The sequence below is a fragment of the Ascaphus truei genome, chromosome 1, assembly GCF_040206685.1.
Source record: "Ascaphus truei isolate aAscTru1 chromosome 1, aAscTru1.hap1, whole genome shotgun sequence".
Classification (NCBI taxonomy): Eukaryota; Metazoa; Chordata; class Amphibia; order Anura; family Ascaphidae; genus Ascaphus; species Ascaphus truei.
In genome coordinates, this window is record NC_134483.1 from 405,519,555 (window position 1) to 405,547,499 (window position 27,945).

The 27,945-nt window shown below is 51.6% G+C and overlaps 2 protein-coding genes across 3 annotated transcripts in view; one reads left to right on the forward strand and one right to left on the reverse strand.

Annotated features, from left to right (window-relative positions):
• TRIM2 (tripartite motif containing 2) overlaps positions 1 to 27,945 on the reverse strand; it is a 173,378-nt gene that overhangs the window by 120,934 nt on the left and 24,499 nt on the right. The gene's annotated exons all lie outside the window — the stretch shown is intronic.
• Positions 1,736 to 26,941, forward strand: LOC142502337 (zinc finger protein 862-like). 2 transcript variants are annotated; one of them, XM_075613150.1, is made up of 2 exons: positions 1,736 to 1,858; positions 23,505 to 26,941. In XM_075613150.1, exon 2 carries the CDS (start codon positions 23,513 to 23,515, stop codon positions 26,150 to 26,152), a length of 2,640 nt encoding a protein of 879 aa, XP_075469265.1. In that variant the 5' UTR covers positions 1,736 to 1,858; positions 23,505 to 23,512; the 3' UTR covers positions 26,153 to 26,941. The 2 variants fall into 2 exon arrangements, with proteins under 2 accessions (XP_075469265.1, XP_075469273.1); XM_075613158.1 differs by lacking the exon at positions 1,736 to 1,858 and adding an exon at positions 1,870 to 2,420.

Genomic DNA, 27,945 nt, shown 5'->3' on the forward strand with positions numbered 1-27,945 from the left:
GGTGTGCACCACAAATGTGCTTCTTGCCGGAGAAAGGCTTTTCAACATAAAGCCTCTCTCTATTTTTGAAAATACATTTCAAATCAGCACATAGGTAGCACCCGGTATCTACCTTGATACTTTAGGCAAAATCAAATTTTCATATACTTACTATTTATACATATCAGTGAGCGATATATTCTACTTTGGTGTTAAATAAAATAACGAAATGAAAAAAAAATTGTCCAAGCCGTGAATTGAACCTGGATCACTCTGTTCAGGGGCGGCAGTGATGCCGTTCACCTACCTTACTTTCCCACTAAAAGGTAGCACCATAAATTGCTGCTGTTTATTCACAAAAGGGGTTTAATTGCCTACAGGTAGAGAGAACACCGATAAGCACAGACTTATCGCAATTTGCATTTTATTTTTGATCCTCCATTCAGACAATATATAGGCATTTGCAATGCTAGATGTCTGGAAGGTTAAAATGCAGCTCTCCCCAGAGCAGTCTAAAGGTACCATGGCTACCTAGAAAAGAAAACTTTTTTTTTTTTAATAAATACAATAGCTCAGAGGACAAATACTATTATTGAGTTAAGCCTGTTTGGTTCTCTGTCTCATTCCATATGGTGTTTTGCAGTCTTCTTCCCTGTGCTGGAGAAGATTTTACCATGTATTTTAATGGAGCTGAACTGGACTCAATCACGGGCAAGACCGCTTTCAATCTATTCACGTTGAGGGGACAGACACAGAGGCAACAATTTATTTACGTGCATATAGCTGATTTTTTATTTTTTTTTACATGTTATTTTATGAGACATCAGAGAACCAAACAGGTTTAATTCAATGATTAGTATTTTGTCCTCTGAGCTATTTATTGCATTTAAAAAAAAATCATGTTTTCTTCTCTAGGTAGCCATGGTACTTTTTAGGCTGCATCCATAGACACAGCAGCCGTGTGGAGGCTGAGGGAAAGCGGGTACTTTTCCTGGCCTTCGTACGTGCGCCGTCCGGGGACGTGTCTATGGGCAAGCAAGTGACGTCACGGAGCTGATTCGCTCTCATAGGGCGGTCACGTGAGCGGTTCGCCCAATCGCGTGAAATCAGTTTTGACTGATTTCACGCACGCCGCTTCTGCGTCCGGTGTATAGACGCGATCACTGCCTTTAGGCAGTCTGATCGCGCAGCGCGGTCTGCCCTTCTATGGACGCAGCCATAGCATTGCAAAGCTTATATCTTCTGAATGGAGGATCAGTTTAAAAATAAAGTGCAAATAGCGACAAGCACAGACTTACCTGTGTTTACCTGTAGGCAATTAAACCCCCTTTTATTCACTAAACGGCAACAATTAATGGTGCTACCTTTTTAGGGACTAAACTTTGTAGGAAAATAAGCTAGGTGCTGTAGCCGAGCTGCATCATTGCCGCCCCTGAACTGAGTGATCCACCATCAATTCACGGGTCGGGCAATTTTTTTTTTTTGGTTTTCATTTCTTTATTTTATTTCCACTCGAGTGACTAGCTACTGCCATCTCTTTCCCCTGCTCTCCTCCGCCCCCCCCCCCCCCATTTCATATCACATTGTAGTGATATGCCAGCATTTAGAAACCAGCAGTTCTCTATCTCTCCCCAACGGCCTTTTAAACATCCAATTAGCATAACAACCAGACACCCGTCCACACTGCAAAGGACAACCATGCGCAATAACTGTGTGTCCCAGCACGAGGCGCTGCGCGGCCGCCGCAGCGTGTGATTGCGCAGGTCACTTCCCGCCGCCCCCCCCCGTGCAGCGCTAGTACTGGTGCAGCCCGCGCACAGCGCCCGGCAGTGAGGGGACCTCTGACACGTCACACCCAGCCAGGGAAACCGTGCAACAGGTACCAGCCCTGCTGTGGGCAGCAGGCTCCGGGGGCGGGGGAGTGACATTCGTGCAGGCGGGCATCACTCGCCCCTCCTATGTGACGCAGAGGTGTTCACGCCCTACAATGAGGGGCTCACCCCCTATAATGAGGACCTCAGGCTGATAGGGAAGGGGCTGTTTTATGCACGTGCTGGTGTAAAAGCTGGCGGAGGGGGCAGGGCAGGATACAGCGCTAGGACTGGGCATGCTCAGTAGCAGCTATTGAAGCCGCAGTCCCTTAAACCGCCCTCACTAGCGGTCATTCTTTGCCAATACTTAATAATGTTTGCAGGGGGTATTTATTTCAGGTGATAAGAAGCAGATAATTACCGGGACACTACAACTAGAAAAGGCCAAAACACAGAGGGAAGGGGGGCACATAAGGCAGGTGCGTGCATTGCTGAGCATGCTCACTGGTGCCTTCCTCTGAGCGCTGCCTTTTCCTGCCATCACTTGCAGTGACCATTTCATGGGAAAGCCAGAAAAATGGCTGGATGTGTGGGGTACTGAGCACACCCGCCCGCACCTGGTATGATTAGGTAAGAGATCGGTAACACGGGCCTGGGGTACAGGGGGGCCGCAGCCCCCTGGGGTTATGCACTTATATTATGGTAATGTATGTTACTGCCTTGGTGTGTACAGCACCTCACCCACAAACCGTCCCTGCACACATGGTGAGGAACATGTTGTCTGGGAGGAGGACATGTTTGTATGAAGGATAGAGGTGTCAGGACGATAAAAGACAGGGATGGGAAGCAGTTATGGACAATAATTGCAGGACACCACTTCAGGGACATTACAGGGTTTCCCCCCAGCTTTTTGTAAAGGAAATGTGTTGTTGTTCTAGCTCAGTGTTTTTTTTTCCGTAATTTTTTTGGGTTATGCAACCCTATCGTTTATATTGAGAAATTCAGCTGAACCCCAACTCTCTCTAATAGTGCGTCTGTGATCAGATGCATTGTAAATTCTTCTGTGTTTGGTACAATTTTCAAATGACCTGAAAATTGCAGGTAACCCTTTAGGGATGTACAGGGAACCCAAATGGATAGAACATACAACGGTTCCTTAAAGCTGCAGTTCAGTCAATATCCTGCATGTGTGTATTTTTTAATAAATCAGTTCTGTAGTAAGAAGAAAATACTTTTAGCATTTTCTGTTTTTTAAAAAACAACTTTGAAAGACCAATTTTCTTGTATTCTATTTTAACAACCATTTGCTAAGGCACTGCCCCTTCATGTCCTGGCACACCCCTTTGTCAGCCCTGCCCTCCCTCTAGCACATGTCAGTGCAGGAGTGCTCATGAATATTCATGAGCTTCCACTGAGAGACAGAAGCAGAAGAAAAACAGATCCCTTCACTAATGATGTCACCAAATTTCGCCGATCAATACATGGAGAACGAATTGACCTGCAGCTATACAGTTCTTTAGGTAATTAGAGATTGCACACATGAAACTATTGAAGTTAAAAAAAAGACTGAACTGCAGCTTTAAAAACATTGTATTAGCCTTTCATTATGAGAGAAGAACTGTAATGAAACCTGGTAGTGAGTTACATGATTCCTGGACTAGTTTGCTTGTAGGTACATTTTACTAGGTTCATGGGAAGTGGAAACGGAGCTGGGAGACAACCATTGATCGGTAGCATGGGGCTGGAAGTAGGGGTACAGGGGGCCCCCTGGGATGAGAAACACGTCTGGGGTGAGGAACATGTCCGGGAGGAGGGCATGTTTATATAAAGGATAGAGGTGTCCGGCTGATATAAGACAGGCATGGGAAGCAGTCAAGGACAATAATAGCGGGACACCACTTCAGTGAGCCACTGCTGGCGAGCTTTGAAATGGGGGGGGGGGGGAGCGGAGAGAGAGGGGGGAGAAGGGGGGAGCGGAGAGAGAGGGGGGAGAAGGGGGGAGCGGAGAGAGAGGGGGGGGGAGCGGAGAGAGAGGGGGGAGAAGGGGGGAGCGGAGAGAGAGGGGGGAGAAGGGGCGGAGAGAGGGGGGAGAAGGGGCGGAGAGAGGGGGGAGAAGGGGCGGAGAGAGAGGGGGGAGAAGGGGGGGAGCGGAGAGAGAGGGGGGAGAAGGGGGGGAGCGGAGAGAGAGGGGGGAGAACGGGGGGAGCGGAGAGAGAGGGTGGGAGGGGGGGGAGCGGAGAGAGGGGGGGGGGGGAGCGGAGAGAGGGGGGGGGGGAGCGGAGAGAGGGGGGGGGGGGAGAGCGGAGAGAGGGGGGGGGGGGGGGAGCGGAGAGAGGGGGGGAGGGGGGGAGCGGAGAGAGGGGGGGAGGGGGGGAGCGGAGAGAGGGGGGGAGGGGGGGAGCGGAGAGAGGGGGGGAGGGGGGGAGCGGAGAGAGGGGGGGAGCGGAGAGAGGGGGGGGAGCGGAGAGAGGGGGGGAGGGGGGGGAGCGGAGAGACAGGGGGATCGGAGAGGGAGAGAGAGGGGGGGATCGGAGAGGGAGAGAGAGGGGGGGATCGGAGAGGGAGAGAGAGGGGGGGATCGGAGAGGGAGAAAGGGGGGGGAGCGGAGAGAGGGGGGGGAGCGGAGAGAGGGGGGGGGAGCGGAGAGAGGGGGGGGAGCGGAGAGAGGGGGGGGAGCGGAGAGGGAGGGGGGGAGCGGAGAGAGGGAGGGGGGAGCGGAGAGAGGGAGGGGGGAGCGGAGAGAGGGAGGGGGGGGAGCGGAGAGAGGGAGGGGGGGGGAGCGGAGAGAGGGAGGAGGGGGGGGAGCGGAGAGAGGGAGGGGGGGGGGAGCGGAGAGAGGGAGGGGGGGAGCGGAGAGAGGGGGGGGGGAGCGGAGAGAGGGAGGGGGGGAGCGGAGAGAGGGAGGGGGGGGAGCGGAGAGAGGGAGGGGGGGGAGCGGAGAGAGGGAGGGGGGGGAGCGGAGAGAGGGAGGAGGGGGGGGAGCGGAGAGAGGGAGGGGGGGAGCGGAGAGAGGGAGGGGGGGAGCGGAGAGAGGGAGGGGGGGAGCAGAGAGAGGGAGGGGGGGAGCGGAGAGAGGGAGGGGGGGGGCGGAGAGAGGGAGGGGGGGGAGCGGAGAGAGGGAGGGGGGGGAGCGGAGAGAGGGGGGGGGGAGCGGAGAGAGGGAGGGGGGGGGGAGCGGAGAGAGGGAGGGGGGGGGAGCGGAGAGAGGGAGGGGGGGGGGGAGCGGAGAGAGGGAGGGGGGGGAGCGGAGAGAGGGAGGGGGGGGGAGCGGAGAGAGGGAGGGGGGGGGGAGCGGAGAGAGGGAGGGGGGGGAGCGGAGAGAGGGAGGGGGGGGGGAGCGGAGAGAGGGAGGGGGGGGGAGCGGAGAGAGGGAGGGGGGGGGAGCGGAGAGAGGGAGGGGGGGGAGCGGAGAGAGGGAGGGGGGGGAGCGTAGAGAGAGGAGGGGGGGGAGCGGGGAGGGGGGGGAGCGGGGAGGGGGGGGAGCGGGGAGGGAGGGTAGGGAGGGTGGAGCGGAGAGAGGGAGGAGGGGGGGGAGCGGAGAGAGGGAGGGGGGGGAGCGGAGAGAGGGAGGGGGGGGAGCGGAGAGAGGGAGGGGGGGGAGCGGAGAGAGGGAGGGGGGGGAGCGGAGAGAGGGGGGGGAGCGGAGAGAGGGAGGGGGGGGAGCGGAGAGAGGGAGGGGGGGGAGCGGAGAGAGGGAGGGGGGGGAGCGTAGAGAGAGGAGGGGGGGGAGCGGGGAGGGGGGGGAGCGGGGAGGGAGGGTAGGGAGGGTGGAGCGGAGAGAGGGAGGAGGGGGGGGAGCGGAGAGAGGGAGGGGGGGAGCGGAGAGAGGGAGGGGGGGAGCGGAGAGAGGGAGGGGGGGAGCGGAGAGAGGGAGGGGGGGGAGCGGAGAGAGGGAGGGGGGGGAGCGGAGAGAGGGAGGGGGGGAGCGGAGAGAGGGAGGGGGGGAGCGGAGAGAGGGAGGGGGGGAGCGGAGAGAGGGAGGGGGGGAGCGGAGAGAGGGAGGGGGGGAGCGGAGAGAGGGAGGGGGGGGAGCGGAGAGAGGGAGGGGGGGGAGCGGAGAGAGGGGGGGGGGAGCGGAGAGAGGGGGGGGGAGCGGAGAGAGGGAGGGGGGGGGAGCGGAGAGAGGGAGGGGGGGGGGAGCGGAGAGAGGGAGGGGGGGGGAGCGGAGAGAGGGAGGGGGGGGAGCGGAGAGAGGGAGGGGGGGGAGCGGAGAGAGGGAGGGGGGGGAGCGGAGAGAGGGAGGGGGGGAGCGGAGAGAGGGAGGGGGGGGAGCGGAGAGAGGGAGGGGGGGGAGCGGAGAGAGGGGGGGGGGAGCGGAGAGAGGGGGGGGGGGAGCGGAGAGAGGGAGGGGGGGGGGGAGCGGAGAGAGGGAGGGGGGGGGGGAGCGGAGAGAGGGAGGGGGGGGGGAGCGGAGAGAGGGAGGGGGGGGGGAGCGGAGAGAGGGAGGGGGGGGGGAGCGGAGAGAGGGAGGGGGGGGAGCGGAGAGAGGGAGGGGGGGGGAGCGGAGAGAGGGAGGGGGGGGGGAGCGGAGAGAGGGAGGGGGGGGGGAGCGGAGAGAGGGAGGGGGGGGGGAGCGGAGAGAGGGAGGGGGGGGGGAGCGGAGAGAGGGAGGGGGGGGGAGCGGAGAGAGGGAGGGGGGGGGAGCGGAGAGAGGGAGGGGGGGGGGAGCGGAGAGAGGGAGGGGGAGCGGAGAGAGGGAGGGGGGGGGAGCGGAGAGAGGGAGGGGGGGGGGGAGCGGAGAGAGGGAGGGGGGGGGGAGCGGAGAGAGGGAGGGGGGGGGGAGCGGAGAGAGGGAGGGGGGGGGAGCGGAGAGAGGGAGGGGGGGGGAGCGGAGAGAGGGAGGGGGGGGGAGCGGAGAGAGGGAGGGGGGGGGAGCGGAGAGAGGGAGGGGGGGGGAGCGGAGAGAGGGAGGGGGGGGAGCGGAGAGGGAGGGAGGGGGAGAGAGGGAGGGGGGGGAGCGGAGAGGGAGGGAGGGGGAGAGAGGGAGGGGGGGAGGGGGGAGGGGGGGGAGCGGAGAGAGGGAGGGGGGGGGAGCGGAGAGGGAGGGAGGGGGAGAGAGGGAGGGAGGGGGGGGAGGGGAGAGAGGGAGGGAGGGAGGGGGGGGGAGCGGAGAGAGGGAGGGAGGGGGGGGGAGCGGAGAGAGGGAGGGGGGGGGGAGCGGAGAGAGGGAGGGGGGGGGAGCGGAGAGGGAGGGAGGGGGAGAGAGGGAGGGAGGGGGAGCGGAGAGAGAGGGAGGGAGGGGCGGAGAGAGAGGGAGGGAGGGGCGGGGAGGGAGGGGCGGAGAGGGAGGGAGGGAGGGGCGGAGAGGGAGGGAGGGAGGGGCGGAGAGGGAGGGAGGGAGGGGCGGAGAGGGAGGGAGGGAGGGGCGGAGAGGGAGGGAGGGGGAGCGGAGAGGGAGGGAGGGGCGGAGAGAGGGAGGGAGGGAGGGAGGGGGGGTGCGAGGGAGGGAGGGGGAGCGGAGAGAGAGGGAGGGAGAGGGAGAGAGGGGGGCGAGCGGGGAGAGGGAGAGAGGGGGGGGGAGAGGGAGAGAGGGGGGGGGAGCGGAGAGAGGGGGGCGAGCGGAGAGAGGGGGGGCGAGCGGAGAGAGGGGGAGGGAGGGGCGGAGAGAGGGGGAGGGAGGGGCGGAGAGAGGGGGAGGGAGGGGCGGAGAGAGGGGGAGGGAGGGGCGGAGAGAGGGGGAGGGAGGGGCGGAGAGAGGGAGGGATGGGCGGAGAGAGGGAGGGAGGGGCGGAGAGAGGGAGGGAGGGGCGGAGAGAGGGAGGGAGGGGGGGCGGAGAGAGGGAGGGAGGGGGAGCGGAGAGGGAGGGGGAGCGGAGAGGGAGGGAGAGGGAGAGAGAGAGGGAGAGAGGGGGGGCGAGCGGAGAGAGGGGGGGGCGAGCGGAGAGAGGGGGGGCGAGCGGAGAGAGGGGGGGCGGAGAGAGGGGGAGCGGGGGGAGCGGGGAGAGAGGGGGAGCGGGGAGAGAGGGGGGGAGCGGAGAGAGAGGGGGGGAGCGGAGAGAGAGAGGGGGAGCGGGGAGGGGGGGAGCGGGGAGGGGGGGAGCGGAGAGAGAGGGGGGGAGGGGGGGAGAGGGGGAGCGGGGAGGGGGGGAGCGGAGAGAGGGGGGGCGGAGAGAGGGGGAGCGGGGAGAGAGGGGGAGCGGGGAGAGAGGGGGGGAGCGGAGAGAGAGAGGGGGAGCGGGGAGGGGGGGAGCGGGGAGGGGGGGAGCGGAGAGAGAGGGGGGGGGAGGGGGGGAGAGGGGGGAGCGGGGAGGGGGGGGAGCGGAGAGAGAGGGGGGGAGCGGAGAGGGGGAGCGGGGAGGGGGGGAGCGGAGAGAGAGGGGGGGAGCGGAGAGGGGGAGCGGGGAGGGGGGGAGCGGAGAGGGAGGGAGGGAGGAGCGGAGAAAGGAGGGGGGAGCGGAGAGGGAGAGAGGGGGGGAGCAGAGAGAGAGAGGGAGGGGGGGGAGCAGAGAGAGGGAGGGGGGGGAGCAGAGAGAGGGAGGGGGGGGAGCAGAGAGAGGGAGGGGGGGAGCAGAGAGAGGGAGGGGGGGGAGCAGAGAGAGAGAGGGAGGGGGGGAGCGGAGAGAGGGAGGGGGGTGGAGCGGAGAGGGAGGGGGGTGGAGCGGAGAGGGAGGGGGGTGGAGCGGAGAGGGAGGGGGGTGGAGCGGAGAGGGAGGGGGGTGGAGCGGAGAAAGGAGGGGGGAGCGGAGAGGGAGAGAGGGGGGGAGCGGAGAGGGGGGGAGCGGAGAGAGAGAGAGGGGGGAGCGGAGAGGGAGAGAGAGGGGGGAGCGGAGAGGGAGAGGGAGAGCAGAGAGGGAGAGAGGGGGGAGCGGAGAGGGAGAGAGGGGGGGAGCGGAGAGGGAGAGAGGGGGGGGAGCGGAGAGGGAGAGAGGGGGGGAGCGGAGAGGGAGAGAGGGGGGGAGCGGAGAGGGGGGGAGCGGAGAGGGGGGGAGCGGAGAGGGGGGAGCGGAGAGGGGGGAGCGAAGAGGGAGAGAGACGGGGGGGAGCGGAGAGGGAGAGAGGGGGGGGAGCGGAGAGGGAGAGAGGGGGGTGCGGAGAGGGAGAGGGGGGGAGCGGAGAGGGGGAGAGGGAGAGAGGGGGGAGCGGAGAGGGGGGAGCGAAGAGAGAGACGGGGGGGAGCAGAGAGAGGGAGAGAGGGGGGGAGTGGAGAGAGGGGGGGAGTGGAGAGAGGGGGGGAGCGGAGAGAGGGGGGGAGCGGAGAGAGGGGGGGAGCGGAGAGGGGGGGAGCGGAGAGAGGGTGGAGCGGAGGGGTGGAGCGGGGAGGGGAGGGGGGGAGCGGAGAGGGGGGGAGCGGAGAGGGGGGAGCGAAGAGGGAGAGAGACGGGGGGGAGCAGAGAGGGGGGGAGCGGAGAGGGGGGAGCGGAGAGGGAGAGAGAGGGGGGAGCGGAGAGGGAGAGAGAGGGGGGAGCGGAGAGGGAGAGAGAGGGGGGAGCGGAGAGGGAGAGAGAGGGGGGAGCGGAGAGAGAGGGGGAGAGGGAGAGAGGGGGGGGGGAGCGGAGAGGGAGAGAGGGAGAGAGGGGGGAGCGGAGAGGGGGGGAGCGGAGAGGGGGGGAGCGGAGAGGGGGGAGCGAAGAGGGAGAGAGACGGGGGGGAGCAGAGAGGGGGGGAGCGGAGAGGGAGAGAGGGGGGGAGCGGAGAGAGGGGGGGAGCGGAGAGAGGGGGGGAGCGGAGAGAGGGGGGAGCAGAGAGAGGGTGGAGCGGAGGGGGGGAGCGGGGAGGGGAGGGGGGGGAGCGGGGAGGGGAGGGGGGGAGCGGGGAGGGGAGAGGGGGAGTGGAGAGAGGGGGGAGCGGAGAGAGGGTGGAGCGGAGGGGGGGGAGCGGGGAGGGGAGGGGGGGAGCGGGGAGGGGAGGGGGGGGGAGGGGGGGAGCGGAGAGAAAGGGCAGGGGGGGAGCGGGGAGGGGAGGGGGGGAGCGGAGAGAGAGGGGGGAGCGGAGAGGGAGGGAGGGTGGAGCGGAGAGAGGAGGAGGGGAGCAGAGAGAGAGGGAGGGAGGGGGGGAGCAGAGAGAGAGAGGGAGGGGGGGAGCAGAGAGAGAGAGGGAGGGGGGGAGCAGAGAGAGAGAGGGAGGGGGGGGAGCAGAGAGAGAGGGAGGGGGGGAGCAGAGAGAGAGAGGGAGGGGGGAGCAGAGAGAGAGGAGGGGGGGAGGAGGGGGAGCGGAGAGAGGGAGGGGGGGGGGAGCGGAGAAAGGAGGGGGGGAGCGGAGAGAGAGGGAGGGGGGGAGCGGAGAGAGAGGGAGGGGGGAGTGAAGAGGGAGAGGGGGGGAGCGGAGAGGGAGAGAGGGGGGGAGCAGAGAGGGGGGGAGCGGAGAGGGAGAGAGGGGGGGAGTGGAGAGGGAGAGGGGGGGTGCGGAGAGAGGGGGGAGCGGGAAAATTAAATCCCGCGCAACGCCGGGTATATCAGCTAGTCATTTATATTTACAAATTCTGCTGAACCCCAGCCCTCTCTAATAGCGCATCTGATATCGGATGCATTGTAAGGAACCCCAACCCTCTCTAATAGCGCATCAGATACATTTTAGATGAAATCAGATGCATTTTAAATTCTTCTGTATTTGGTACAATTTTCAAATGACCTGAAAATTGCAGGGAATCCTTTTAAGGATGTACAGGGAACCCCATGGGTACTAGGAACAACGGTTGAAAAACATTGTATTAGCCTTTCATTATGAGAGAAGAACTGTAATGAAACCTGGTAGTGAGTGACATGATTCCTGGAATAGTTTGCTTGTAGGTACGTTTTACTTGGTTCATGGGAAGTTGAAACGGAGCTGGGAGAATACCATTGGCAGCTATTGCCTGCAATTGTGCAAATGCAAATAATGAAGTCATGAAGACTGTGGCTGCGGCCAGGCATGCAGCGGGCGCACTGGCGCTCATGCGTGGTGACATCACGCTCCCTGCTCGGCCGGGAGATTTGTGGCCGGCTAGGTGCGCGTTACATGAATAGGCAAAGATACTGTGACAAACAGGACTGGTTGCAGAAATCTGGGACTCAATGTGGCAATACTAATAGGCAGAAGTCACTGGTAATGACTGGGGATGGCCAGAAGGAGGGAGAGATAGGCACTGGAGATTTACCAGAGCTATGTCTCCCTGATTTTTACCAGAAACAGAGGGAAGATCCAGTCCTGGCCAGACAATTTGAGAAAGTGGTAAAAATCGATGACCACATATTAAATGCATAAGGGGTAATGGTGTTCCCTCATTCTAAACTATCAAATGATATTCTGTATAGGGTGACCAGGCAGACACAAACAGGGGAGGTCACCAGACAAATCTTGGTTCCCAAGATGTTTATTAAAACTGTCTTCACACTAGCTTGGGGTGGTCACCTTGGTAGAGATAAAACCTTGGACCGTATTTCATTCCGGTTCTGTTGGCCAGGGATGCATAGTGATATTGCTAAATTATGTGCGGCATGTCCTGAATGCCATCTAACCAATCCAAAGTGACAAGAACCTACCCCCTGGGTTCCTCTAACCTTAGTCTCAGTTCCCTTTTGAGAGGATTGGCGTAGACTTGGTAGGACAGCTAGAACCTTCTGCAAAAGGACACAGGCTTATTCTGGTAATAGTCGACTATGCAACAAGATACCCTGAGACGTTCCCCCTGAGGACTGCAAAGCAAGTAGCCAACAAATTGTTGGAGCTGTTCTCACGGGTCGGACTTCCCCAGGTTATGTTGACAGACCAAGGTACAAATTTTATGGCTAAACTGATGCAGGATGTCTTAAAATTACTAGAGGTCAAGTCAGTTCGAACATCGGTCTACCATCCACAGACTGACGGATTGGTGGAAAAATGTAACCGAACTCTAAAAGGTATGTTTAGAAAGTTTGTAGATTCGGAAAAGTCTGGGATGAACTTCTCCCTTTTCTGCTTTTTGCTGTGCGGAAAATTCCCCAGGCCTCCACAGAATTCTCTCCATTTGAACTACTGTATGGCTGCCATCCCCGGGGTATCCTAGATCTCCTAAAGGAGTCCTGGGAGTAACAGCAGTCCCCTTCTAAGAATACCCTGCAATATGTATTGGACCTTAGGAAGCGCCTAGATGTGTTCGACCATTTTGCCAGGGAGAATCTTGGATCAGCCTAAGACAGTCAGGAGAGACATTACAACCAAAATGCTTGCATGAGTGTTTCACTCAGGCGACCAGGTGCTGTTATTATTACCCAGTTGTGAGAGCAAACTCCTAGCCAAATGGCAGGGCCCATTTGAAGTACTCCGCCGCACTGGTGATGTGGATTCCAAGATCTCTCAACCAGGGTCCAGGAAGGGTAAACAAATTTACCATGTGAACTTGCTGAAACCCTGGAAAGTGCAGAGGTCTTTGTTCATACACCCGGTGGAAGAGGAAACTGACCTGGGTCCTCACCCCCACAGGGGAACATCTTTGATGATGATCAAATCCCTATAGGTAGCCGTTGTCCGCAGAACAAAAAGGGGACTTTATAGCCACTATATGACCTAGTTCTACCCTTAAGGGAGAACTGTTTATCAGGCCCCTTACGCTGGATAATTGATTAATTCAAGTTCAATTATCTGTTTTTTTATTACCCTATTTCCTCAATTCTAAGACGCACCTTTTTTTCGATTTTCATATGTCTGGAATCGGGGTGCGTCTTAGAATCGATGTATTAAAAAAAGTGTCTAACCCCCTCTTGTCTCTTAACATGTTTCAGGAGAGGTCCCATGTCAGCGGAGGACGAAGTGTGCGGCGGCGGCAGGAGAGGTCCCACGTCTGCAGATGGTTAAAGATGGACAGCGGGTGGGAGTGCGGTGTCGGTGACAGGACCCAAGTCTGCAGGTGAATGAAGATAAGACGACACCGGGCGTGTGGAGGTGGAGGCGGCTAATAGATCATAATAGCAGGAGCAGAGCGGCATAGGGGAACGGCTTGGGAGGTGCACTCTGAACCACCGGAAGTTGACCGGTGTGTGACTTTCGGTTATAGTGTGCACCTCCCAAGCCGTTCCCCTATGCCGCTCTGCTCCTGCTCAGCTCTCCTGCTATTATGATCTCCTGCCGCCGCAGCACGCCCGCTTTCTTCTTATCTTCATTCACCTGCAGACTTTGGACCTGTCCTGCTGCCGCACACCCAAACGCTGTCCATCTTCAACCATCTGCAGACGTGGGACCTCTCCTGCCGCCGCCGCCCGCTTCATCCTCCGCTAACATGGGACCTCTCCTGCCACCGCCGCCCGCTTCATCCTCCGCTGACATGGGACCTCTCCTGAAACATGGTAAGTGAAAAAGTAATTTTCCTCGATTGTAAGGGCCAAATCGATGGTGCGTCTTACAATCGAGGAAATACGGTATTTGTTCTAGAGTGCCTACTGCACTCGACATAGGAACATCAGTCTGTATATTTTAATCACCATTATTTTAGCTATTATCATTAAAGAATATTTTTAATTACATTAATCAATCAGTTCTGGGCGTAGGATTGCTAACAGTTGGGTTTCTTTCTTTTCTCCATTTATTGCAATTAACTTACCCATCAGGACCCCTCCCTTCACTTCTCTGATTTATTCTAGCTGTTGCGGGGCATCTTTATTGTTATCACCATGTACCGGAGGTTGCTATAACCTTCCTTCCCCAGCTCGCACAATTCATTCAATGTCAGGATTCCTGTCTAGTCCCCCTGACTTTCAAATGTGGCAGAAGGAGGCTGAAAATGTTTTCCATAGACTACTTACCTGAAGAAAACACCTCGGTACCAGATATTTTTGAACTTTTTTTTTAATGAGCTTGATAAAATATATAAACAACAACTCAAAACGTGGTGGGAGGTGTTCAGCTTTGAGAACTATCTGAAGGCTGAACTGATCCCAAGGTTACTATTCATAATAGGGGTCTATTATCCAAAGTAATTGGTCAACAGGAGTTTGACTAGGTCAGTCAAGTTTCCCAAAATAGCCACTTTTTATAGTCTATCAAAGATGCATTAAAAGAACCAACCCACCTGGAAGACCTATAGTGTCGGGAGTTGGCAACCTCACAGAGAGGGCAAGTGCCTACGTGGACCGTATGCTTAGGCCATTTGTGGCCTCTTTACTTTCCTATCGGAGAGACACAACAGATGTCCTCAGGAGACTTGAGGGCATAGTTATCTCTAAAGAAACTTGACTTAAAAGTCTTGATGTTGAAGGACGCTACACGAGTATCAACCATAGAGCAGGTATTGAAGCGGTCACATACCATCTCAACACTAGAGGCTGTCTATACCAAACACATTCATCGTGGATCTCCTTAAATTTGTTCTTACCAAGAATTATTTCCTATTTGGAAACAGGTTCTATCATCAAATTCAAGGAACCTCGATGGATACCAAATGGGCACCCTCATACGCCAATCTGTACCTAGGATGGGGGGAGTCGCAGGTAGTATTTGCTGAATAACTTGAAGCGTACACATCACACATCGATTTCATGGGTACGCTATATCGATGATGTTATGGGTCCTATTGGTCTACTCAAGGAGTTCATCAATAAGTTAAATACCAACCAATTAAATCTACGCCTGACTCTGGAATTTGATCAGAACACTATCGTATTCTTAGATATACGTTTTTCGAGAGGCACAGATGATGCTATAGAAACTACCATCTATAGAAAAATGACTGCGACAAACGGTCTTCTTACTGCAAGCAGCCACCATCCTAGGTCACAAATTAATGGGATACCCATAGGCCAATTTCTACAGCTTAAACGGAATTGTAGCTCAAATGAAGAGTTTGAGAAACAGGCTGTGCACATGTCCATTCGCTTTCATGAGGCTACAGTAAAAGGGTAGTAAGGAAAGGCCTATAAAAGGGCAAAATATACCAACCGCAGTGTACTGTTGACCGATTCGGTACCCAAGCCCACTGATAGAGTAGTATGCTTTGTAGGAACATTTAATAAACAATGGCATAATGCCAGAAACATACTACAAAGACACTGGCATGTCTTGAGAGCAGACAGTCACATTAGAGACATGTTACATCCTTACCCGTCAATGGTTAGTAGGCGGGCACAGAACATGAGAGATTTATTGGTCCACAGCCATTTTCATGAGATCAAACCAAGAACTTGGCTTCCACCTAAGCCGCAGGGATCATATGGCTGCAATAGATGCAAAGCCTGTCAATATATGTAAACTACCAAGGAATTCTCAAATTGGGACAAATCCAAATCTTATATGATTTGGAAATTTATCAACTGTCTCAGCTCGGGTGTGATCTACCAGAGGGAATGTTCCTGCGGTAAGATCTATGTGGGTAAAACAAGGTGCCTATTGAAACAGAGGGTTTTGGAACATGTTGGCACTATCCGAAATCTGACTGATAAACCCCTGGCAAGACATGTCAACAACTGTCACCGTGGGGATCTTACAGTGATCAAGGTTCTAGGTATTGATCAGATACCATGCGACCCCAGACGGGGATACTGGGACACAGTCCTCCTGCAAAGAGAGGCAAAGTGGATCTATACTCAAGACTCTCGCCGGTTTAACGTTTTAAATAATGGATTTCTACACACTTCCTTTATTTAAGTACAGTACCTTTATTTCCCACTACCTACCAAACTAGGCACTAGCTACATTTAGTGTATAGGCAGTACCCTGTTCGCTCTCATAGCCCTCAAGGAAATTAATATCAAGTTATCAATATTCACCTTGTGTACCTTTTATGTTCTGCCGTCATTTGACATCAGGGGCTTTTAAAATTCTGTCGGTGAAATACCTTTTATTACTATGTTACATTCAATCCAGTGGTAGTTCTGTATCCATTATAAGGCTGCTGTCTCTGACAGCCCATGTACCATCCTTCACATCCCCATACAGCAGTATGGGATATTTTGATCTTAATATTTGCTAAATATCAATGATTATATCCCCTGTAATTACTGTGGGAGGGAGTAAATTCCCTCTGCTGCCCTAATACCTTTACTGTGGGCATATTACTTTTGTTCATGCACCAGTGACCTACTTATCTAATGCAGTAATATACTGATTTAAGTGAGTACGCATAGTAAGTCATAACAGTGTAACATTCATTATACGCTCTATATGGCTAGTTTACACTTTAGGTGCATCCAGTATAGTTCAAACACATATTCCACATATGATACGAAGTGTCAACACACTAGCTACTGCCTATGATCAGCGCACTGAGTAGCACGTACTGTGGATTGTACAGGGCGATTTTGGACCAATTAGATAGTGAGACACAGCTATTTAACCCAGCCCCCCCCTCTTACTGATCTGAAGCCTCGAGAAAGTGTTTCGATACGCGAAACGCGCGCATCGGCTAGTTCCAATCGGGCACGCGCAGGGACCGTCTTCACACTGCAGCATTGAGCTCACACAGTGACGAGCTGCCTGTTCCTGCTCTAGGGAGACTGCAGCAGTGAGTTTAACAGTCTGCAGTCCCCTGATCAAGGGTCACTGGGTACTTTAAATGTAACTATCAAATTACATTTAAGTACATCTATTTACCTCTGTTTACTGTTACAATTTCAGTCACAGTTTACTTACTGGGCAGGATATAACCTCCAGCCTAGCAGGTTGTGCCCATTCATGAATATGGGCATAGGTATACAATTTACCACACTGCTTGGACGTTTTTAGGTTTTGTGTATATATACCTTACAAGTGGTTTGAGCCCATTCATTAATATTGGCAACAGGTATACAAACTACCACACCGCTAATTAAATCTCAAACCGGAGCACATTAGGCTGTGTGTGATTAATGGTGTTCTCACTGGAGTGCATCAGGTTTCGCATTCAATAGTTGCTATAGACTTTATAGCAGACTATCAACCTCTATATATCTATATGTGTGTGGGTTTTTTTTTTAAGCAGTAGCCAGATCTATTATAACTGGATAGACTGCTCACCGTGGGGCATGTATCAGTATCCACAGGATAGACACTTAAGAGGATTTAGGTGCTTATAATTAGTGTAGGTGGGATTTTAGTGCTTGTTTTACACCAGAGGCTGGGAAGTCACAGACATCTTAGTTTGCTGTGTGTTTCTTTAGCTCCTACCTGGTGAGACGTAAATTTTATATACATACTCTATCAGTAGCCAGATGTACTCTAACTGGGCCTGAGGGTTTACGTCTATGCACAGTGTTTACCGAGGGACTATATTATCTCTTCACTGTATCTACTGGATATATTCTTTAGAGAATTAAGGTGCTCATCTTTAGTGTAGGTGCGAATACAGCATTTGTATTACATTAGAGGCTGGGAAGTCACAGACTTCTTAGGCCGAGGCCCCCGCTGCCTCAGTCAGCGCGCCCACACTGCATGCAGGCGGCGCGAGGAGAGGCACTTGACCGCTACCTGTGGTACGTAGGGAGCTGGAGCGGGGGGCGTGGTTTAAGCGGAGGGCTGCAGCGGGGGTCTCCCGGGCTGCAAGAGGGTGCATCATGCCCCCAAACTTGTATATAAAGGGGAGAGGGGGGGAATGCTGCCATGCTGTACAGAGGACAGTGCAGATCAGACCTCCCTCCCAAGCCGCCTCCCTCCCATAGCTCCAGACAGCTCCCCAGCTCCCCTCCTCATTGGCTGACTGCCGCACCACGTGACACGTCAGCGCGGCAAATCACCAGGAGCTTGCAGCTCTGGCGGGCTGACGCATCACAGCACGCAGTCAGCCCTGTCGGAAGGCAGCAGCAGGGACCAGCACACTTGAGGTAAGGGGCTGGTGGCCGCGCGCGCCGCCGACCGCAGCGGGGCCTCTGCCTTAGATTGCTGCTTGCTTCACAAGTGTCTATCCGCTAAGACATAACTAAGCACCTTTATTACCTACATTTTAATTTCCGATGCTGACACTGACACAGGACCTCTGCTGCTGTTCCTAGATGGCGCCGCCACCCTGCAGGTAAATGAAAAACCGGGTACCCGGCCGGGTAGAACTATTGATTTTGGCTGGGTACTCATGACCCGTTTTTTTTTTTTTTTTCAAAACTCACTACCCGGTACAACACTACTGCTCAGGACATATTTTCTGTTTGTTTGCATATGCTGAAAATAAGCTGTATGATTTTTGTATGCGATATTTTGAGGCTGAATAAACAAGCCCATTCTAAGAAACCCACGTGTTGTTGCATTTGACCCTGCAACATACCCCCTCCTGAAATTGTGCACCGTTGTTTATAGAAGATTTAAATTAGCAGTAACCCCTAGAGACATTTTAACACAAGTGAGGGGGTGGTGGGGTGTAGAAATCTGAACCATGTTAACTTCAGCCCCAGGGACCCCAGTGGTTCCCAAAATATTTACTGGGGAAGCTGCCGGTCGGTTCCTCCCCTCCAGGCGAAACAAAATGGCCGTCATGTCACCTCTCAAGTATGTTTACACGGGCAAAACAAGGTGTTTTAATCCCTCAGGTGCTCAGAAGATTTATCACGGGTGCTGCTGTATGTAAGCTCCATAACATAGTCAATAAATATTGATTACTCACTTCACGTGGCTATACATTAGAGCTCCTAGTATTCACACATAATCTTTCCCAGCAGCTGGCTCCGGATGGGCTCTATTAGCACTGAGATGGAAAGACTCACGGTTTGTATGAAGTGGGCAGTATGGTAGCTGGAGGTCCCGTGTCGCTCGTTAGATCCGTCGCCCTCTTGGAAATGATCCCTGTACCGGTAATCAGCTGTAGAATCAGCGTGTAGATCCGTGGCTTCTGTGTTGATCGCATTGATCTTCCTGCCGCCAACCCTCCTGCAACTGAGTGTACGCAGTGGGCGGTCACATGACCGGCGGCTATGGTGTCGCTTCAGGCTGACGGAACGTAGCGTGGGACTGTGACTGGAGGTTCAGGAACAGCAGCAACCCGGCGTGCCTGCTACGGACGTCAATAGCAGAGAAATCCGCCCAGTGAGGAAGGGGGGAGCCAGGCAGCAGCACAGCAATGAAGAACGGGAGGCTGATGGTGCTAGCTAAAAAATGGACTTTATTGAAACGGCGTGCTGACAAGTCCTCTGACGCGTTTCAGCACACAGTGTCTTTGATAAAGGCACTGTGTGCTGAAACGCGTCAGAGGACTTGTCAGCAAACTGTTTCAATAAAGTCCATTTTTTAGCTAGCACCATCAGCCTCTCGTTCTTCATTGCTGTGCTGCTGCCTGGCTCCCCCCTTCCTCACTGGGCGTATTTCTCACCTCTCAAGTATCTTGGAAATTTGGGTGTCCCCAGGGCTGAAATTCAACCTGGAAGACAACTTTTTTTTTAATCTATGAAAGTTGAGGTCCTAAAATGAATTGGCGGCCGTAACATTTTGTAGCAAGCATTACTCTGTAGGATGATTGGAAGTGGGAGCGCAGCATATGGTCAGAGCCATGATATCTGAAGGACGTCCTCTCACTTTTGGTCTTCATTATTCCTAACATTAGCCTCTCAGCAGTTACATCAATGCACCTAGTCTATACGGAATCGGGCAAATAGGATTCTGTATCTCCTTGTAAGGACCCGTGATGGTCGGGGTCACGCACCACGCAGGGCAAGCCTACCGCAACCCGTGAGCAAGTACCTCGCCAAACCCTCTCTCCCTGGCACGTCCCGCGGCACTGCAGAGCCCGCCCATTAGTCTCACCCAACGCGCGGGCGCAGCGTGGCTGGAGAGTCTGCCGCCGCTGGTTCCGAACTCCACCACCGTGATGGCGTCTGCAGCGCGCAAGGACTGCGCGAAGGTGACGCACTCGGGTAAGCTGTCTGGCTTCTCTGCATCACACCACGGCCGCTGCGGACTCCTTCCCCACCTATCACAGAACTTCTTGCTGCCGAGTCCTCCCTGCAGGATTCCTATTGGCTCCTGGTAATATATATGCTCAGTCAGCCCCTTGGCAAGATGGCTGAGCATAAGACTTCATTCCGTGCGAAGTGCTTACTGCAATCCCGGCCTCTTTGTCTTATACCTTGCATTCTAGTTCCTGTGTTTCTCCGTGTCTGACCTTGGCTAGTATCTGGACTCCTTACTTCTCCACTCCTGAGCACGGCAAGTCGCTGCGAAGATGCGCACCTCTCCAACCCCGACCATGGCAAGTATCTATGATGATCCCAACTTCTCCAACCCCGACCCGGCTACCCACTACCAGTCTACACTCCGGACGCGCTCTCGCAGCTGGAGGTTGGTGTCTTCACAATCCCCACCTCGGCCCTGCGGTCGTGCCCTGTTTGTGGTCAGTACTCTGTCACACTCCTTTCCTTAGAGCAGGGAGCGCAGACGCTTCCTGCTGCGCCCCCCCTGTCTTCCTTGTCCCGCTCTCGCACCCCCGCTACCTGGTATCCGCTTGAAATGATGCTGCGGGGTGATGTCATGTTGCGTTGTCATGGCGACGCATCACAGCTGGCTGAATCCCGGTAAGTGAAGTGTTGCAGGGGCCTCACGCGATCCCCCGGAATTTAATTTTAATTTCTTGGGGAAGAGAGCGGGACCTCTGCAACCATCTGCGCCCCCCCCCAGTTTGCGCACCGCTGCCGTAGAGATTAGTCGGAGCCCAACAGGACCATTTCTGAAAGCAGAGTAAGGTTTATTTATAAAAAAAAATGTTTTACCAGGAAGTAATACATTGAGTTACCTCTTGTTTTCAAGTATGTCCAGGGCATAGAGTTAAGATGACAAATAATACATGATTACATAAGCGAACAGGGTATACATTATATACAAGACATTGCATGCACAGTTACAGATAATATATATTATAGGCGTATGTAACGGTTACAGACCAGATAAAAATGTGAGACCGCTTTAGTTTGGAAAGAACTTAGACTGGTGGTGGCTGTGAGAGTCTCCGGTAGGTTGTTCCAATTTTGGGTTGCACGGTAAGAGGAGGAGCGTCCGGATACTTTGTTGAGCCTTGGGACCAGTCTTTTGGAGTCAGATCTCAGGTGATAGGTGCTGCATGTGTTAGGGGTGAGGAGCTTGTTCCATATAGATGGGTAGCTTGCCCAGAAAGTATTTGAAAGCAAGACAGGAAAGGAGAACTTTGCGCCTAGACTCAAGTGATGATCAATCTAGTTCTTTGAGCATTGCGCAGTGATGTGTGTTGGAGGTGCATTTGAGAACAAAACAGCATATTGAGTTGTAGAGGGTGTCAAGTTTGCTAAGGTGGGTTTGGGGTGACGAGCCGTATACTATGTCCCCATAGTCGATTATTGGCATTAGCATCTATTGTGCGATACGCTTTCTGACCAGAAGACTTAGGGAGGATTTGTTCCTGTAAAGTACACCTAGTTTGGCATAGGTTTTGGATGTCAGGGTATCAAGGTCCATCCCGAATGTTAAATGGGAGTCAAACCATATGCCCAAGTATTTCAAACTAGTAACAGGAGTTATGGTGGTATTAGGGTTGGTTCTGATCTGGAGCTCAGTCACTTGAAGCTTTAAAAATTTAGTCTTTGTCCAAAATACCATTGTTACAGTCTTGTCAGTGTTTAAAAACTGTTTGCTTTGGGAAATCCAATTTTCGAGTCACAAAAAGTCAGATTGACGTATGTGTTCAAGGTCGGAGAGGCTAGGGCTGTGTGCATATAAGATTGTGACATCTGCATACATGTGTATTGAGCTTCCTTACAAGCTGTAAGAAGATCATTGATGAACACTGAGAAGAGTAGGGGCCCAGAACAGAGCCTTGCGGGACACCACAGGTGATATCCAAGGGGTGGGAGTTAGAGCCCGAGATGAACACATGTTGGGATCTACCTGATAGGTAGGCATGAAACCAGTTTAAAGATATATTTATGGTTGAACTGTAATTTGATGGGAAGTTGTTTCTTTTTTTTTAAATGTATTAATTATGTTGGATGCCGTGCCAACACCTTGAGAGGAAAGGTATAATTTTCTAGGAATAATTGGAAAGGGACCAGTGAAGATGCTACACCAGGTACTATATGACCTTCTCACAGATGGCATTTTCCTACCCTGAAGAGCACAGGAAATGAAGAGGTAGTATATTGTCGCAGGCAGCATTTATCTCAGTGGTTTCAAACTGTTTTGGTTAAGGCAGCGGTGCGCAAACTGGGGGGCTGGCCCCCCAGGAGGGGTCGCTAGATTTTTTTTGTTGGGGGGGGGGGGGATAGATGGGGCGCGGGCGGGTTGCAGAGGTGCTGCGCTCTTCCCCAAGGCATTTAAAGGAAATGCTGGGTGACCACGCAAGGCCTCTGCAACTACACTTACCGTGGTTCAGAAGCATGGTGTCCGGCATCGGCATGGCAACGCAGGTCATGTGACATCATGGTTGCAACTGTAACGTGACGTCAAATGACGCCGCGTTTCATGTGCCGTCAAACGACCCCACGCGAGGTAAGGTGGGGGCGGTCTAACTGAAAGCAGGCAAGGGGGGCGCAGCAAATAAAGTTTGCGCGCCCCTGTGCTAAGGAAACTGAAGTAAAAATCTGAGGAAGCCCCAGCATCTCTAATAACATCTGTGATCAGATGCATTGTAAATTCTTCTGTATTTTGATACAATTTTCAAATGACCTGACAATTGCAGGGAACCCTCTAGGGATGCTCGGGGAACCCAAGGTTCCAAGGAACACTGGTTGAAAAATACTACCTTTAGCTTGTAATCACATTCCTAATGGCAGGAAAATGTCACATGGTAGCAGTTTTTCACACCGCTCCTGTGAGTGTGCAGGGAAGAGCTGCTCTGCTACTTGCGTTAGGGCAAGTCTCCCGCTGGGAGGTTCAGAAAGATGCAAATCATGTGGAGGTTTTTTTTTTAAAAGGAAGACTTTGTATGGGTTTGTTGCATAATAATACATTGTTAAAAAGTAGAATGCTGAATCCGTTAGAAAACCTTTAAATTACACATCTCGTCTGCAAGAAGCTCCCTCGATTATCTAATGTAAAGAGCAGGCACTGTAACCGCTGTACTTTTTCTGTTTACCAAAGTACCCCTGTATATGCTTTTTGAATATAATCCTTTGCAGTCTGAGGGTCCCAAATGTTGATCTGTATTGCATGGCAGGCTTTTCAAGCAGTAAAGAGGTTAAATATACATATTTTTTAATATAATATATATCACATAGTATAATGTTATTTGTGTACATTTAATACTGCTGGCCCTTCTAGTGGTGAAGGGGCTGATAATGTGCAAAATTGTCATTTATACCAGATTTTTCCCCACTCAAGGTTTTTTTTTTTTTTAATGCAATTGAAAGAATTGGCATATGTAAAAAACATTGTAAATAAAAATATATATTTTAGATTAAATACAATTATTGCTAGTTTTGTAAAGCTACTGGTGAAGATGTGATGTATGAGGGGTACAGAGTACCACTAAATTTTTTTTTTCCCATTTGCAAACCGTACCACAATTTTATTTACATAGCACAAGAAGCATTTCCTTTTTAAAATGTAATATATATATATATATATAAAAATATAAATATAAATATATATATATATATAATAAATATATATAATAAATATAAGATGAATGTAAAAAAAAAAAAACATAGCCTGTAACACTATAATATACAATTTGGCCTCGTGTTTTTATTCTGCATAATGGTCAATTGCAAAGGTATAAAATATACCAGGAGTCAGGAATAGCCGCACTTTGTCACTTGTATCCTGCTGTGTATATTATGCAGCATTTCAGGGGACAGGAAGAGAATTGAATTTTTGTTCATTAATTTTACTCGCCTCCTTTTGTCATGACATGTATGTAAATATTTTTTTTAAACTTTTGCTCACAGTACTTGTTTTTTGATCTTCCAGACTTGAAGATGAATCATGGGAATTATAGCAACATGTCTAAAAATACAAAGCGATTAAAGCTGGATGATGATTGCATAGAAAACATTAAACAACCACAATCGATTTATCCAGCGTCAGCCGCAAGTTCATCTGACGCAGAACAATCACAAGCAATGCATCCAGCGTCAGCTGCAAGTTCATCTGATGCAGAACAACCACAATCGATTTATCCAGCGTCAGCTGCAAGTTCATCTGATGCAGAACAACCACAAGCAATGCATCCAGCGTCAGCCGCACGTTCATCTTATGCAGAACAATCACAAGCAATGCATCCAGCGTCAACCGCAAGTTCATCTGTTGCAGAACAATCACAAGCAATGCATCCAGCGTCAGCTGCAAGTTCATCTGATGCAGAACAACCACAATCGATTTATCCAGCGTCAGCTGCAAGTTCATCTGACGCAGAACAACCACAAGCAATGCATCCAGCGCCAGCCGCACGTTCATCTGATGCAGAACAATCACAAGCAATGCATCCAGCGTCGGCTGCAAATTCATCTGACACAGAACAATCACAAGCAATGCATCCAGCGTCAGCTGCAAATTCATCTGACACAGAACAATCACAAGCAATGCATCCAGCGTCAGCTGCAAATTCATCTGATGCATTTCCTTGTCTAACAAATAAAACCAAAACATGTAGAAAAATGATGCCCACTGTAAGACTTTATGCACAGAAGAGAAAGTTTCAAAGTGATTGGCTAAAGCAACTTAAGTGGCTTAGCTATGACGCTACAACTAGACTTGCAAAATGTAAAATATGTTCAGACTACCCGCATTTAAGTGATCAATCATCAAAGGTAGTGTTGGGATTTTGTGGTCCATTTAAGCTAGATTCATTTAAAAAACATGAAATTTCAGTTAAACATTTAAGGTGCACTGCAGCTCATGAAGGAGAACTTAACCAACAAGTCAGACCTCAGCAGGAATGCATGAATAAAATGGATGAAAAGATGTTTAAGACCGCTTTTAATTGTGCTTATTATATAGCAAAAAGCAATAAGCCCTTTTCAGACCTACCAGAATTGATTGGACTCCTTAGTAAATGTGATGTAGAGACTTTACATCAATACAGTAACAAACCATGCATGGAATTCATATCCCACATAGCTTCAGTGGTTCGAAGTGATTTAATAAGAAAAATAAAAAAATCCCCCTTTGTAAGTCTTCTTCTTGATTCTTCCTCTGACAAGTCAGAAGAAGAGCAACTGATTGTCTGTGTCAGGTACCTCAAGAATACCAAATTGGAGGAAGCATTTTTGTCAATTTTGCCTTTGGAAGATGCTACAGCCAATGAATACCTAACTGCACTCCAAAATCAACTCCAGACTCTGAATTTAACAGAAATAATGTCTGGAAAAAGTCTGGTAGGCATTGGAACAGATGGAGCGGCAATAATGGTCGGTGAAGAGAATGGATTAGTAGCTAAACTGACTAAGCTAGATGGCCTTGAACATGTAGTGGGTATTCATTGCAATACTCACAATCTGCTCTTTAGTGTTCTCAGTTCCATTAAAAATGTGAAGTACATGGAAGAGGTTGATGGTGTTTTGCAGAGGCTTTACAGCTTCTATTATTTTTCACCTAAACGAATGAGACAGTTAAAGAAAGTATCGCAGGCTTTGGAATGTGAGTTGGTTAAATTGCACAATCTTCGTAGTGTTCGATGGGTTGCCAGTAAAGTAGAAGCTTTGACTGCTTTAGTGCAAGACTGGAAATGTATTGTGTTTCACCTGGAAGAATTGGGAAATGGGAAAGAAGATGGTGCTGCCACAGCAAGAAGTCTTGTGAAGAAACTGAAGTGCTTCCGATTTCGGAGTACAGTCCACTTTCTTTTAGACTTCTTGAATATTTTTAAAGAGCTTTCTCTCATCTTTCAAAAGAAAGACCTACTTCTAAGTTTGGTGGACTTGCATGTCAACAAAGCATTATCATCACTGGAAAGGATGATTGAGCAGCAGGGATTGATGGATGCAGATCTGATCTCGAAAACAACGCTCACAGAAGTTTTTCAAGAAACCCCTCTAACCAATCTTGAACGCAAAGCTTTTGGCTATGATAGAAAAGTTCTTATTGAAAATGGCATAAAGTATCTGAAGGAAAAATTTACATCCACATGGAGCGATATTACTCTTGCAACATCCGTCTTTGATACATGTACCTGGCCATCTGATGAAATGCTTGATGTGTTTGGTGTAAATGAGCTCAAGGAGTTGGCACTTCATTTTAGAAAACAGATGGCCATTGAAGAGCGGACAGGCATGTTTAATGGACTAATAGATGAGTGGTGTAAATTTAAAGTTTTGGGTCAAGGATTGAACCTTGAACTGCTTTTGGACAAAGCTATTTCCATGAATAAACAATTTCCTCTATTAAGCAAGCTCCTCAGCATAGTGGCTGTATTGCCAGTGTCATCCGTTGCTTGTGAAAGAGGATTCCAACTAATGAACATGATAAAAAATAAATTCACGTCTTCGGAAGAGGCTGACAGCCTCAATGATTTACTGATGGTAAATACCAACGGGCCATCACTTGTGGACTTTGACCCAACAAGATCTGTGGACAATTGGTACTCCAATACTGTAGGCAGCAGGCGTACAGCACTATAACAAACACAATCTACATGTGAATTATGTTATTGTTTTTTCTTCTGGCTCCTAAAGTTTTTTTTTTTTTTTTGGACGTATTTGTCCACCTGTGTTTGGGGATGGAGGAATGTGTGCGTTTGGCAAGTACAGCAAACTGTTTGCCAGGTGCCTGTTTTCTGAGGCCAAGCACATTTTATTCACTTTGACATGAATGCGGTGTGAAATAAAGCATGAAGCTGTCAATCGCCTAGAATAATTTTCTGTTCGCCCATTGGCATTCTGGCGACCTGAAATGTGAAGCCCAGTTTTATATGATTGCGTTTGCGGGGCATGGCAGTTATAGAGGTCCCACGATCTCCCCCCAGGCATTTAAATTAAATGCCGGGCGACCGTGCAAGGCCATAACACAATTACCTTCCTTTCCAGCGACCCAACGTCACATGACCATTGCCATGGCAACGTGGCGTCACATGACCCTGCGTGTCATTTGACACTGGGGCCGAGCAGGGGAGTGGGCGCGAGGCGCCGAGGAAAGCAGGCAGGGGTGCGCACCGGGAAACGTTTGCGCTCGCCTGCTCTAGGAAATGTTTATTATAAGAATAAAATAATTTTCTCTCACTCTTTTTGTAATTGGATTGCAAAAGTAATCATTTCAAAGTCCCTTGTAACAGGTAAACCATTTAAAAAAAATTTTTTTTTATAGAACTTATGAGTGTAATTGACTGTTAGATTCACTCACGCTTCAAGTAACAATTGTACCTATTTGCAAACTGTTCAAAAGTGAAATTAAATATTAAAATAGAAAAAGTATGCTTGCCGGATATTTGTAGTCTCTTCGCAACATTTAAATCCTTAAATATGCCTCTATTCCTGCTAGAGATGACAACACCTTTAACTTAATCAGAGGTGAATTGAAATTGCCGACGTTGTTTTTTTCCCCTTAATACGCAAGTGTTTAATCAACTGTGTGTTGTTTTTTTTTTTTTAACTTAATTAGTTTTCAGAGAGAAATGAACAAAGTGTTTAGCAGAGATAAGCAGGCAGTAACCTCCAGTAAAACCACACATATAAAATAATAAACCCCTCCTAGAATCATAATGTCCGTAACACATTCAAAAGATTACACCTGGGTGATGCCTTTTTTTTTTTTTTTTGTACCAAAATAATTTTTTTAAGTTGGTTTGTAAACATGGTGAGTGGAGTATTGGGAGGGGTTTGTTTTCCTCTGGCTACTCACTGTGTAGCAAGTGTTTTCACAGCCATAGCTCCCGCTCTTCACCTGTCTATCTGTATTGGCTCTGAGATGCAGACAGGGTGGGGTATAAGGGTTTAGAAAACATGTTATTGACAAACACTTCCCCTATTCAGTCTATGCCTAAGAAATGCTGTTTGTAATTCATTTTCAGATTCAGCCAAAACTTTAATTTTTAAGCATGGTTGGATTAATTTAAAGAAGCCAATTAGACTTAAGTTGTTTGCAAAAAGTTATTTTTTTTCCCCGCCAGGTACATGGAATTGCACTTTCAAGCTAGAGAAGTCTTGTACCAATCTATGCCCACAAAAATCATATGGTTTTTCATTTATTCAAAGTGTTATGGATTTTATTGGCAAGCCTCTCCATTCTCCTAAATTCCCAGGTTTTCATTCCTGTAGTTGTAGCAGAAAAAGGTGGGTTATCCTTTGGGATCCTTAAACTGAAACAGAAATGTCAATGACTTAAGTGCAATATAAATGCCTGTCATAGTTAAGTTTCAGTTACTAATATGATGGCACCACGTTCCAATTCAAAGGCATTGCCACAAAATATGGGCTAT

Bases quoted from the DNA above. Each gene is read 5' to 3' on its own strand.
- LOC142502337 (XM_075613150.1), top strand. From the start codon at position 23,513: ATGAATCATGGGAATTATAGCAACATGTCTAAAAATACAAAGCGATTA.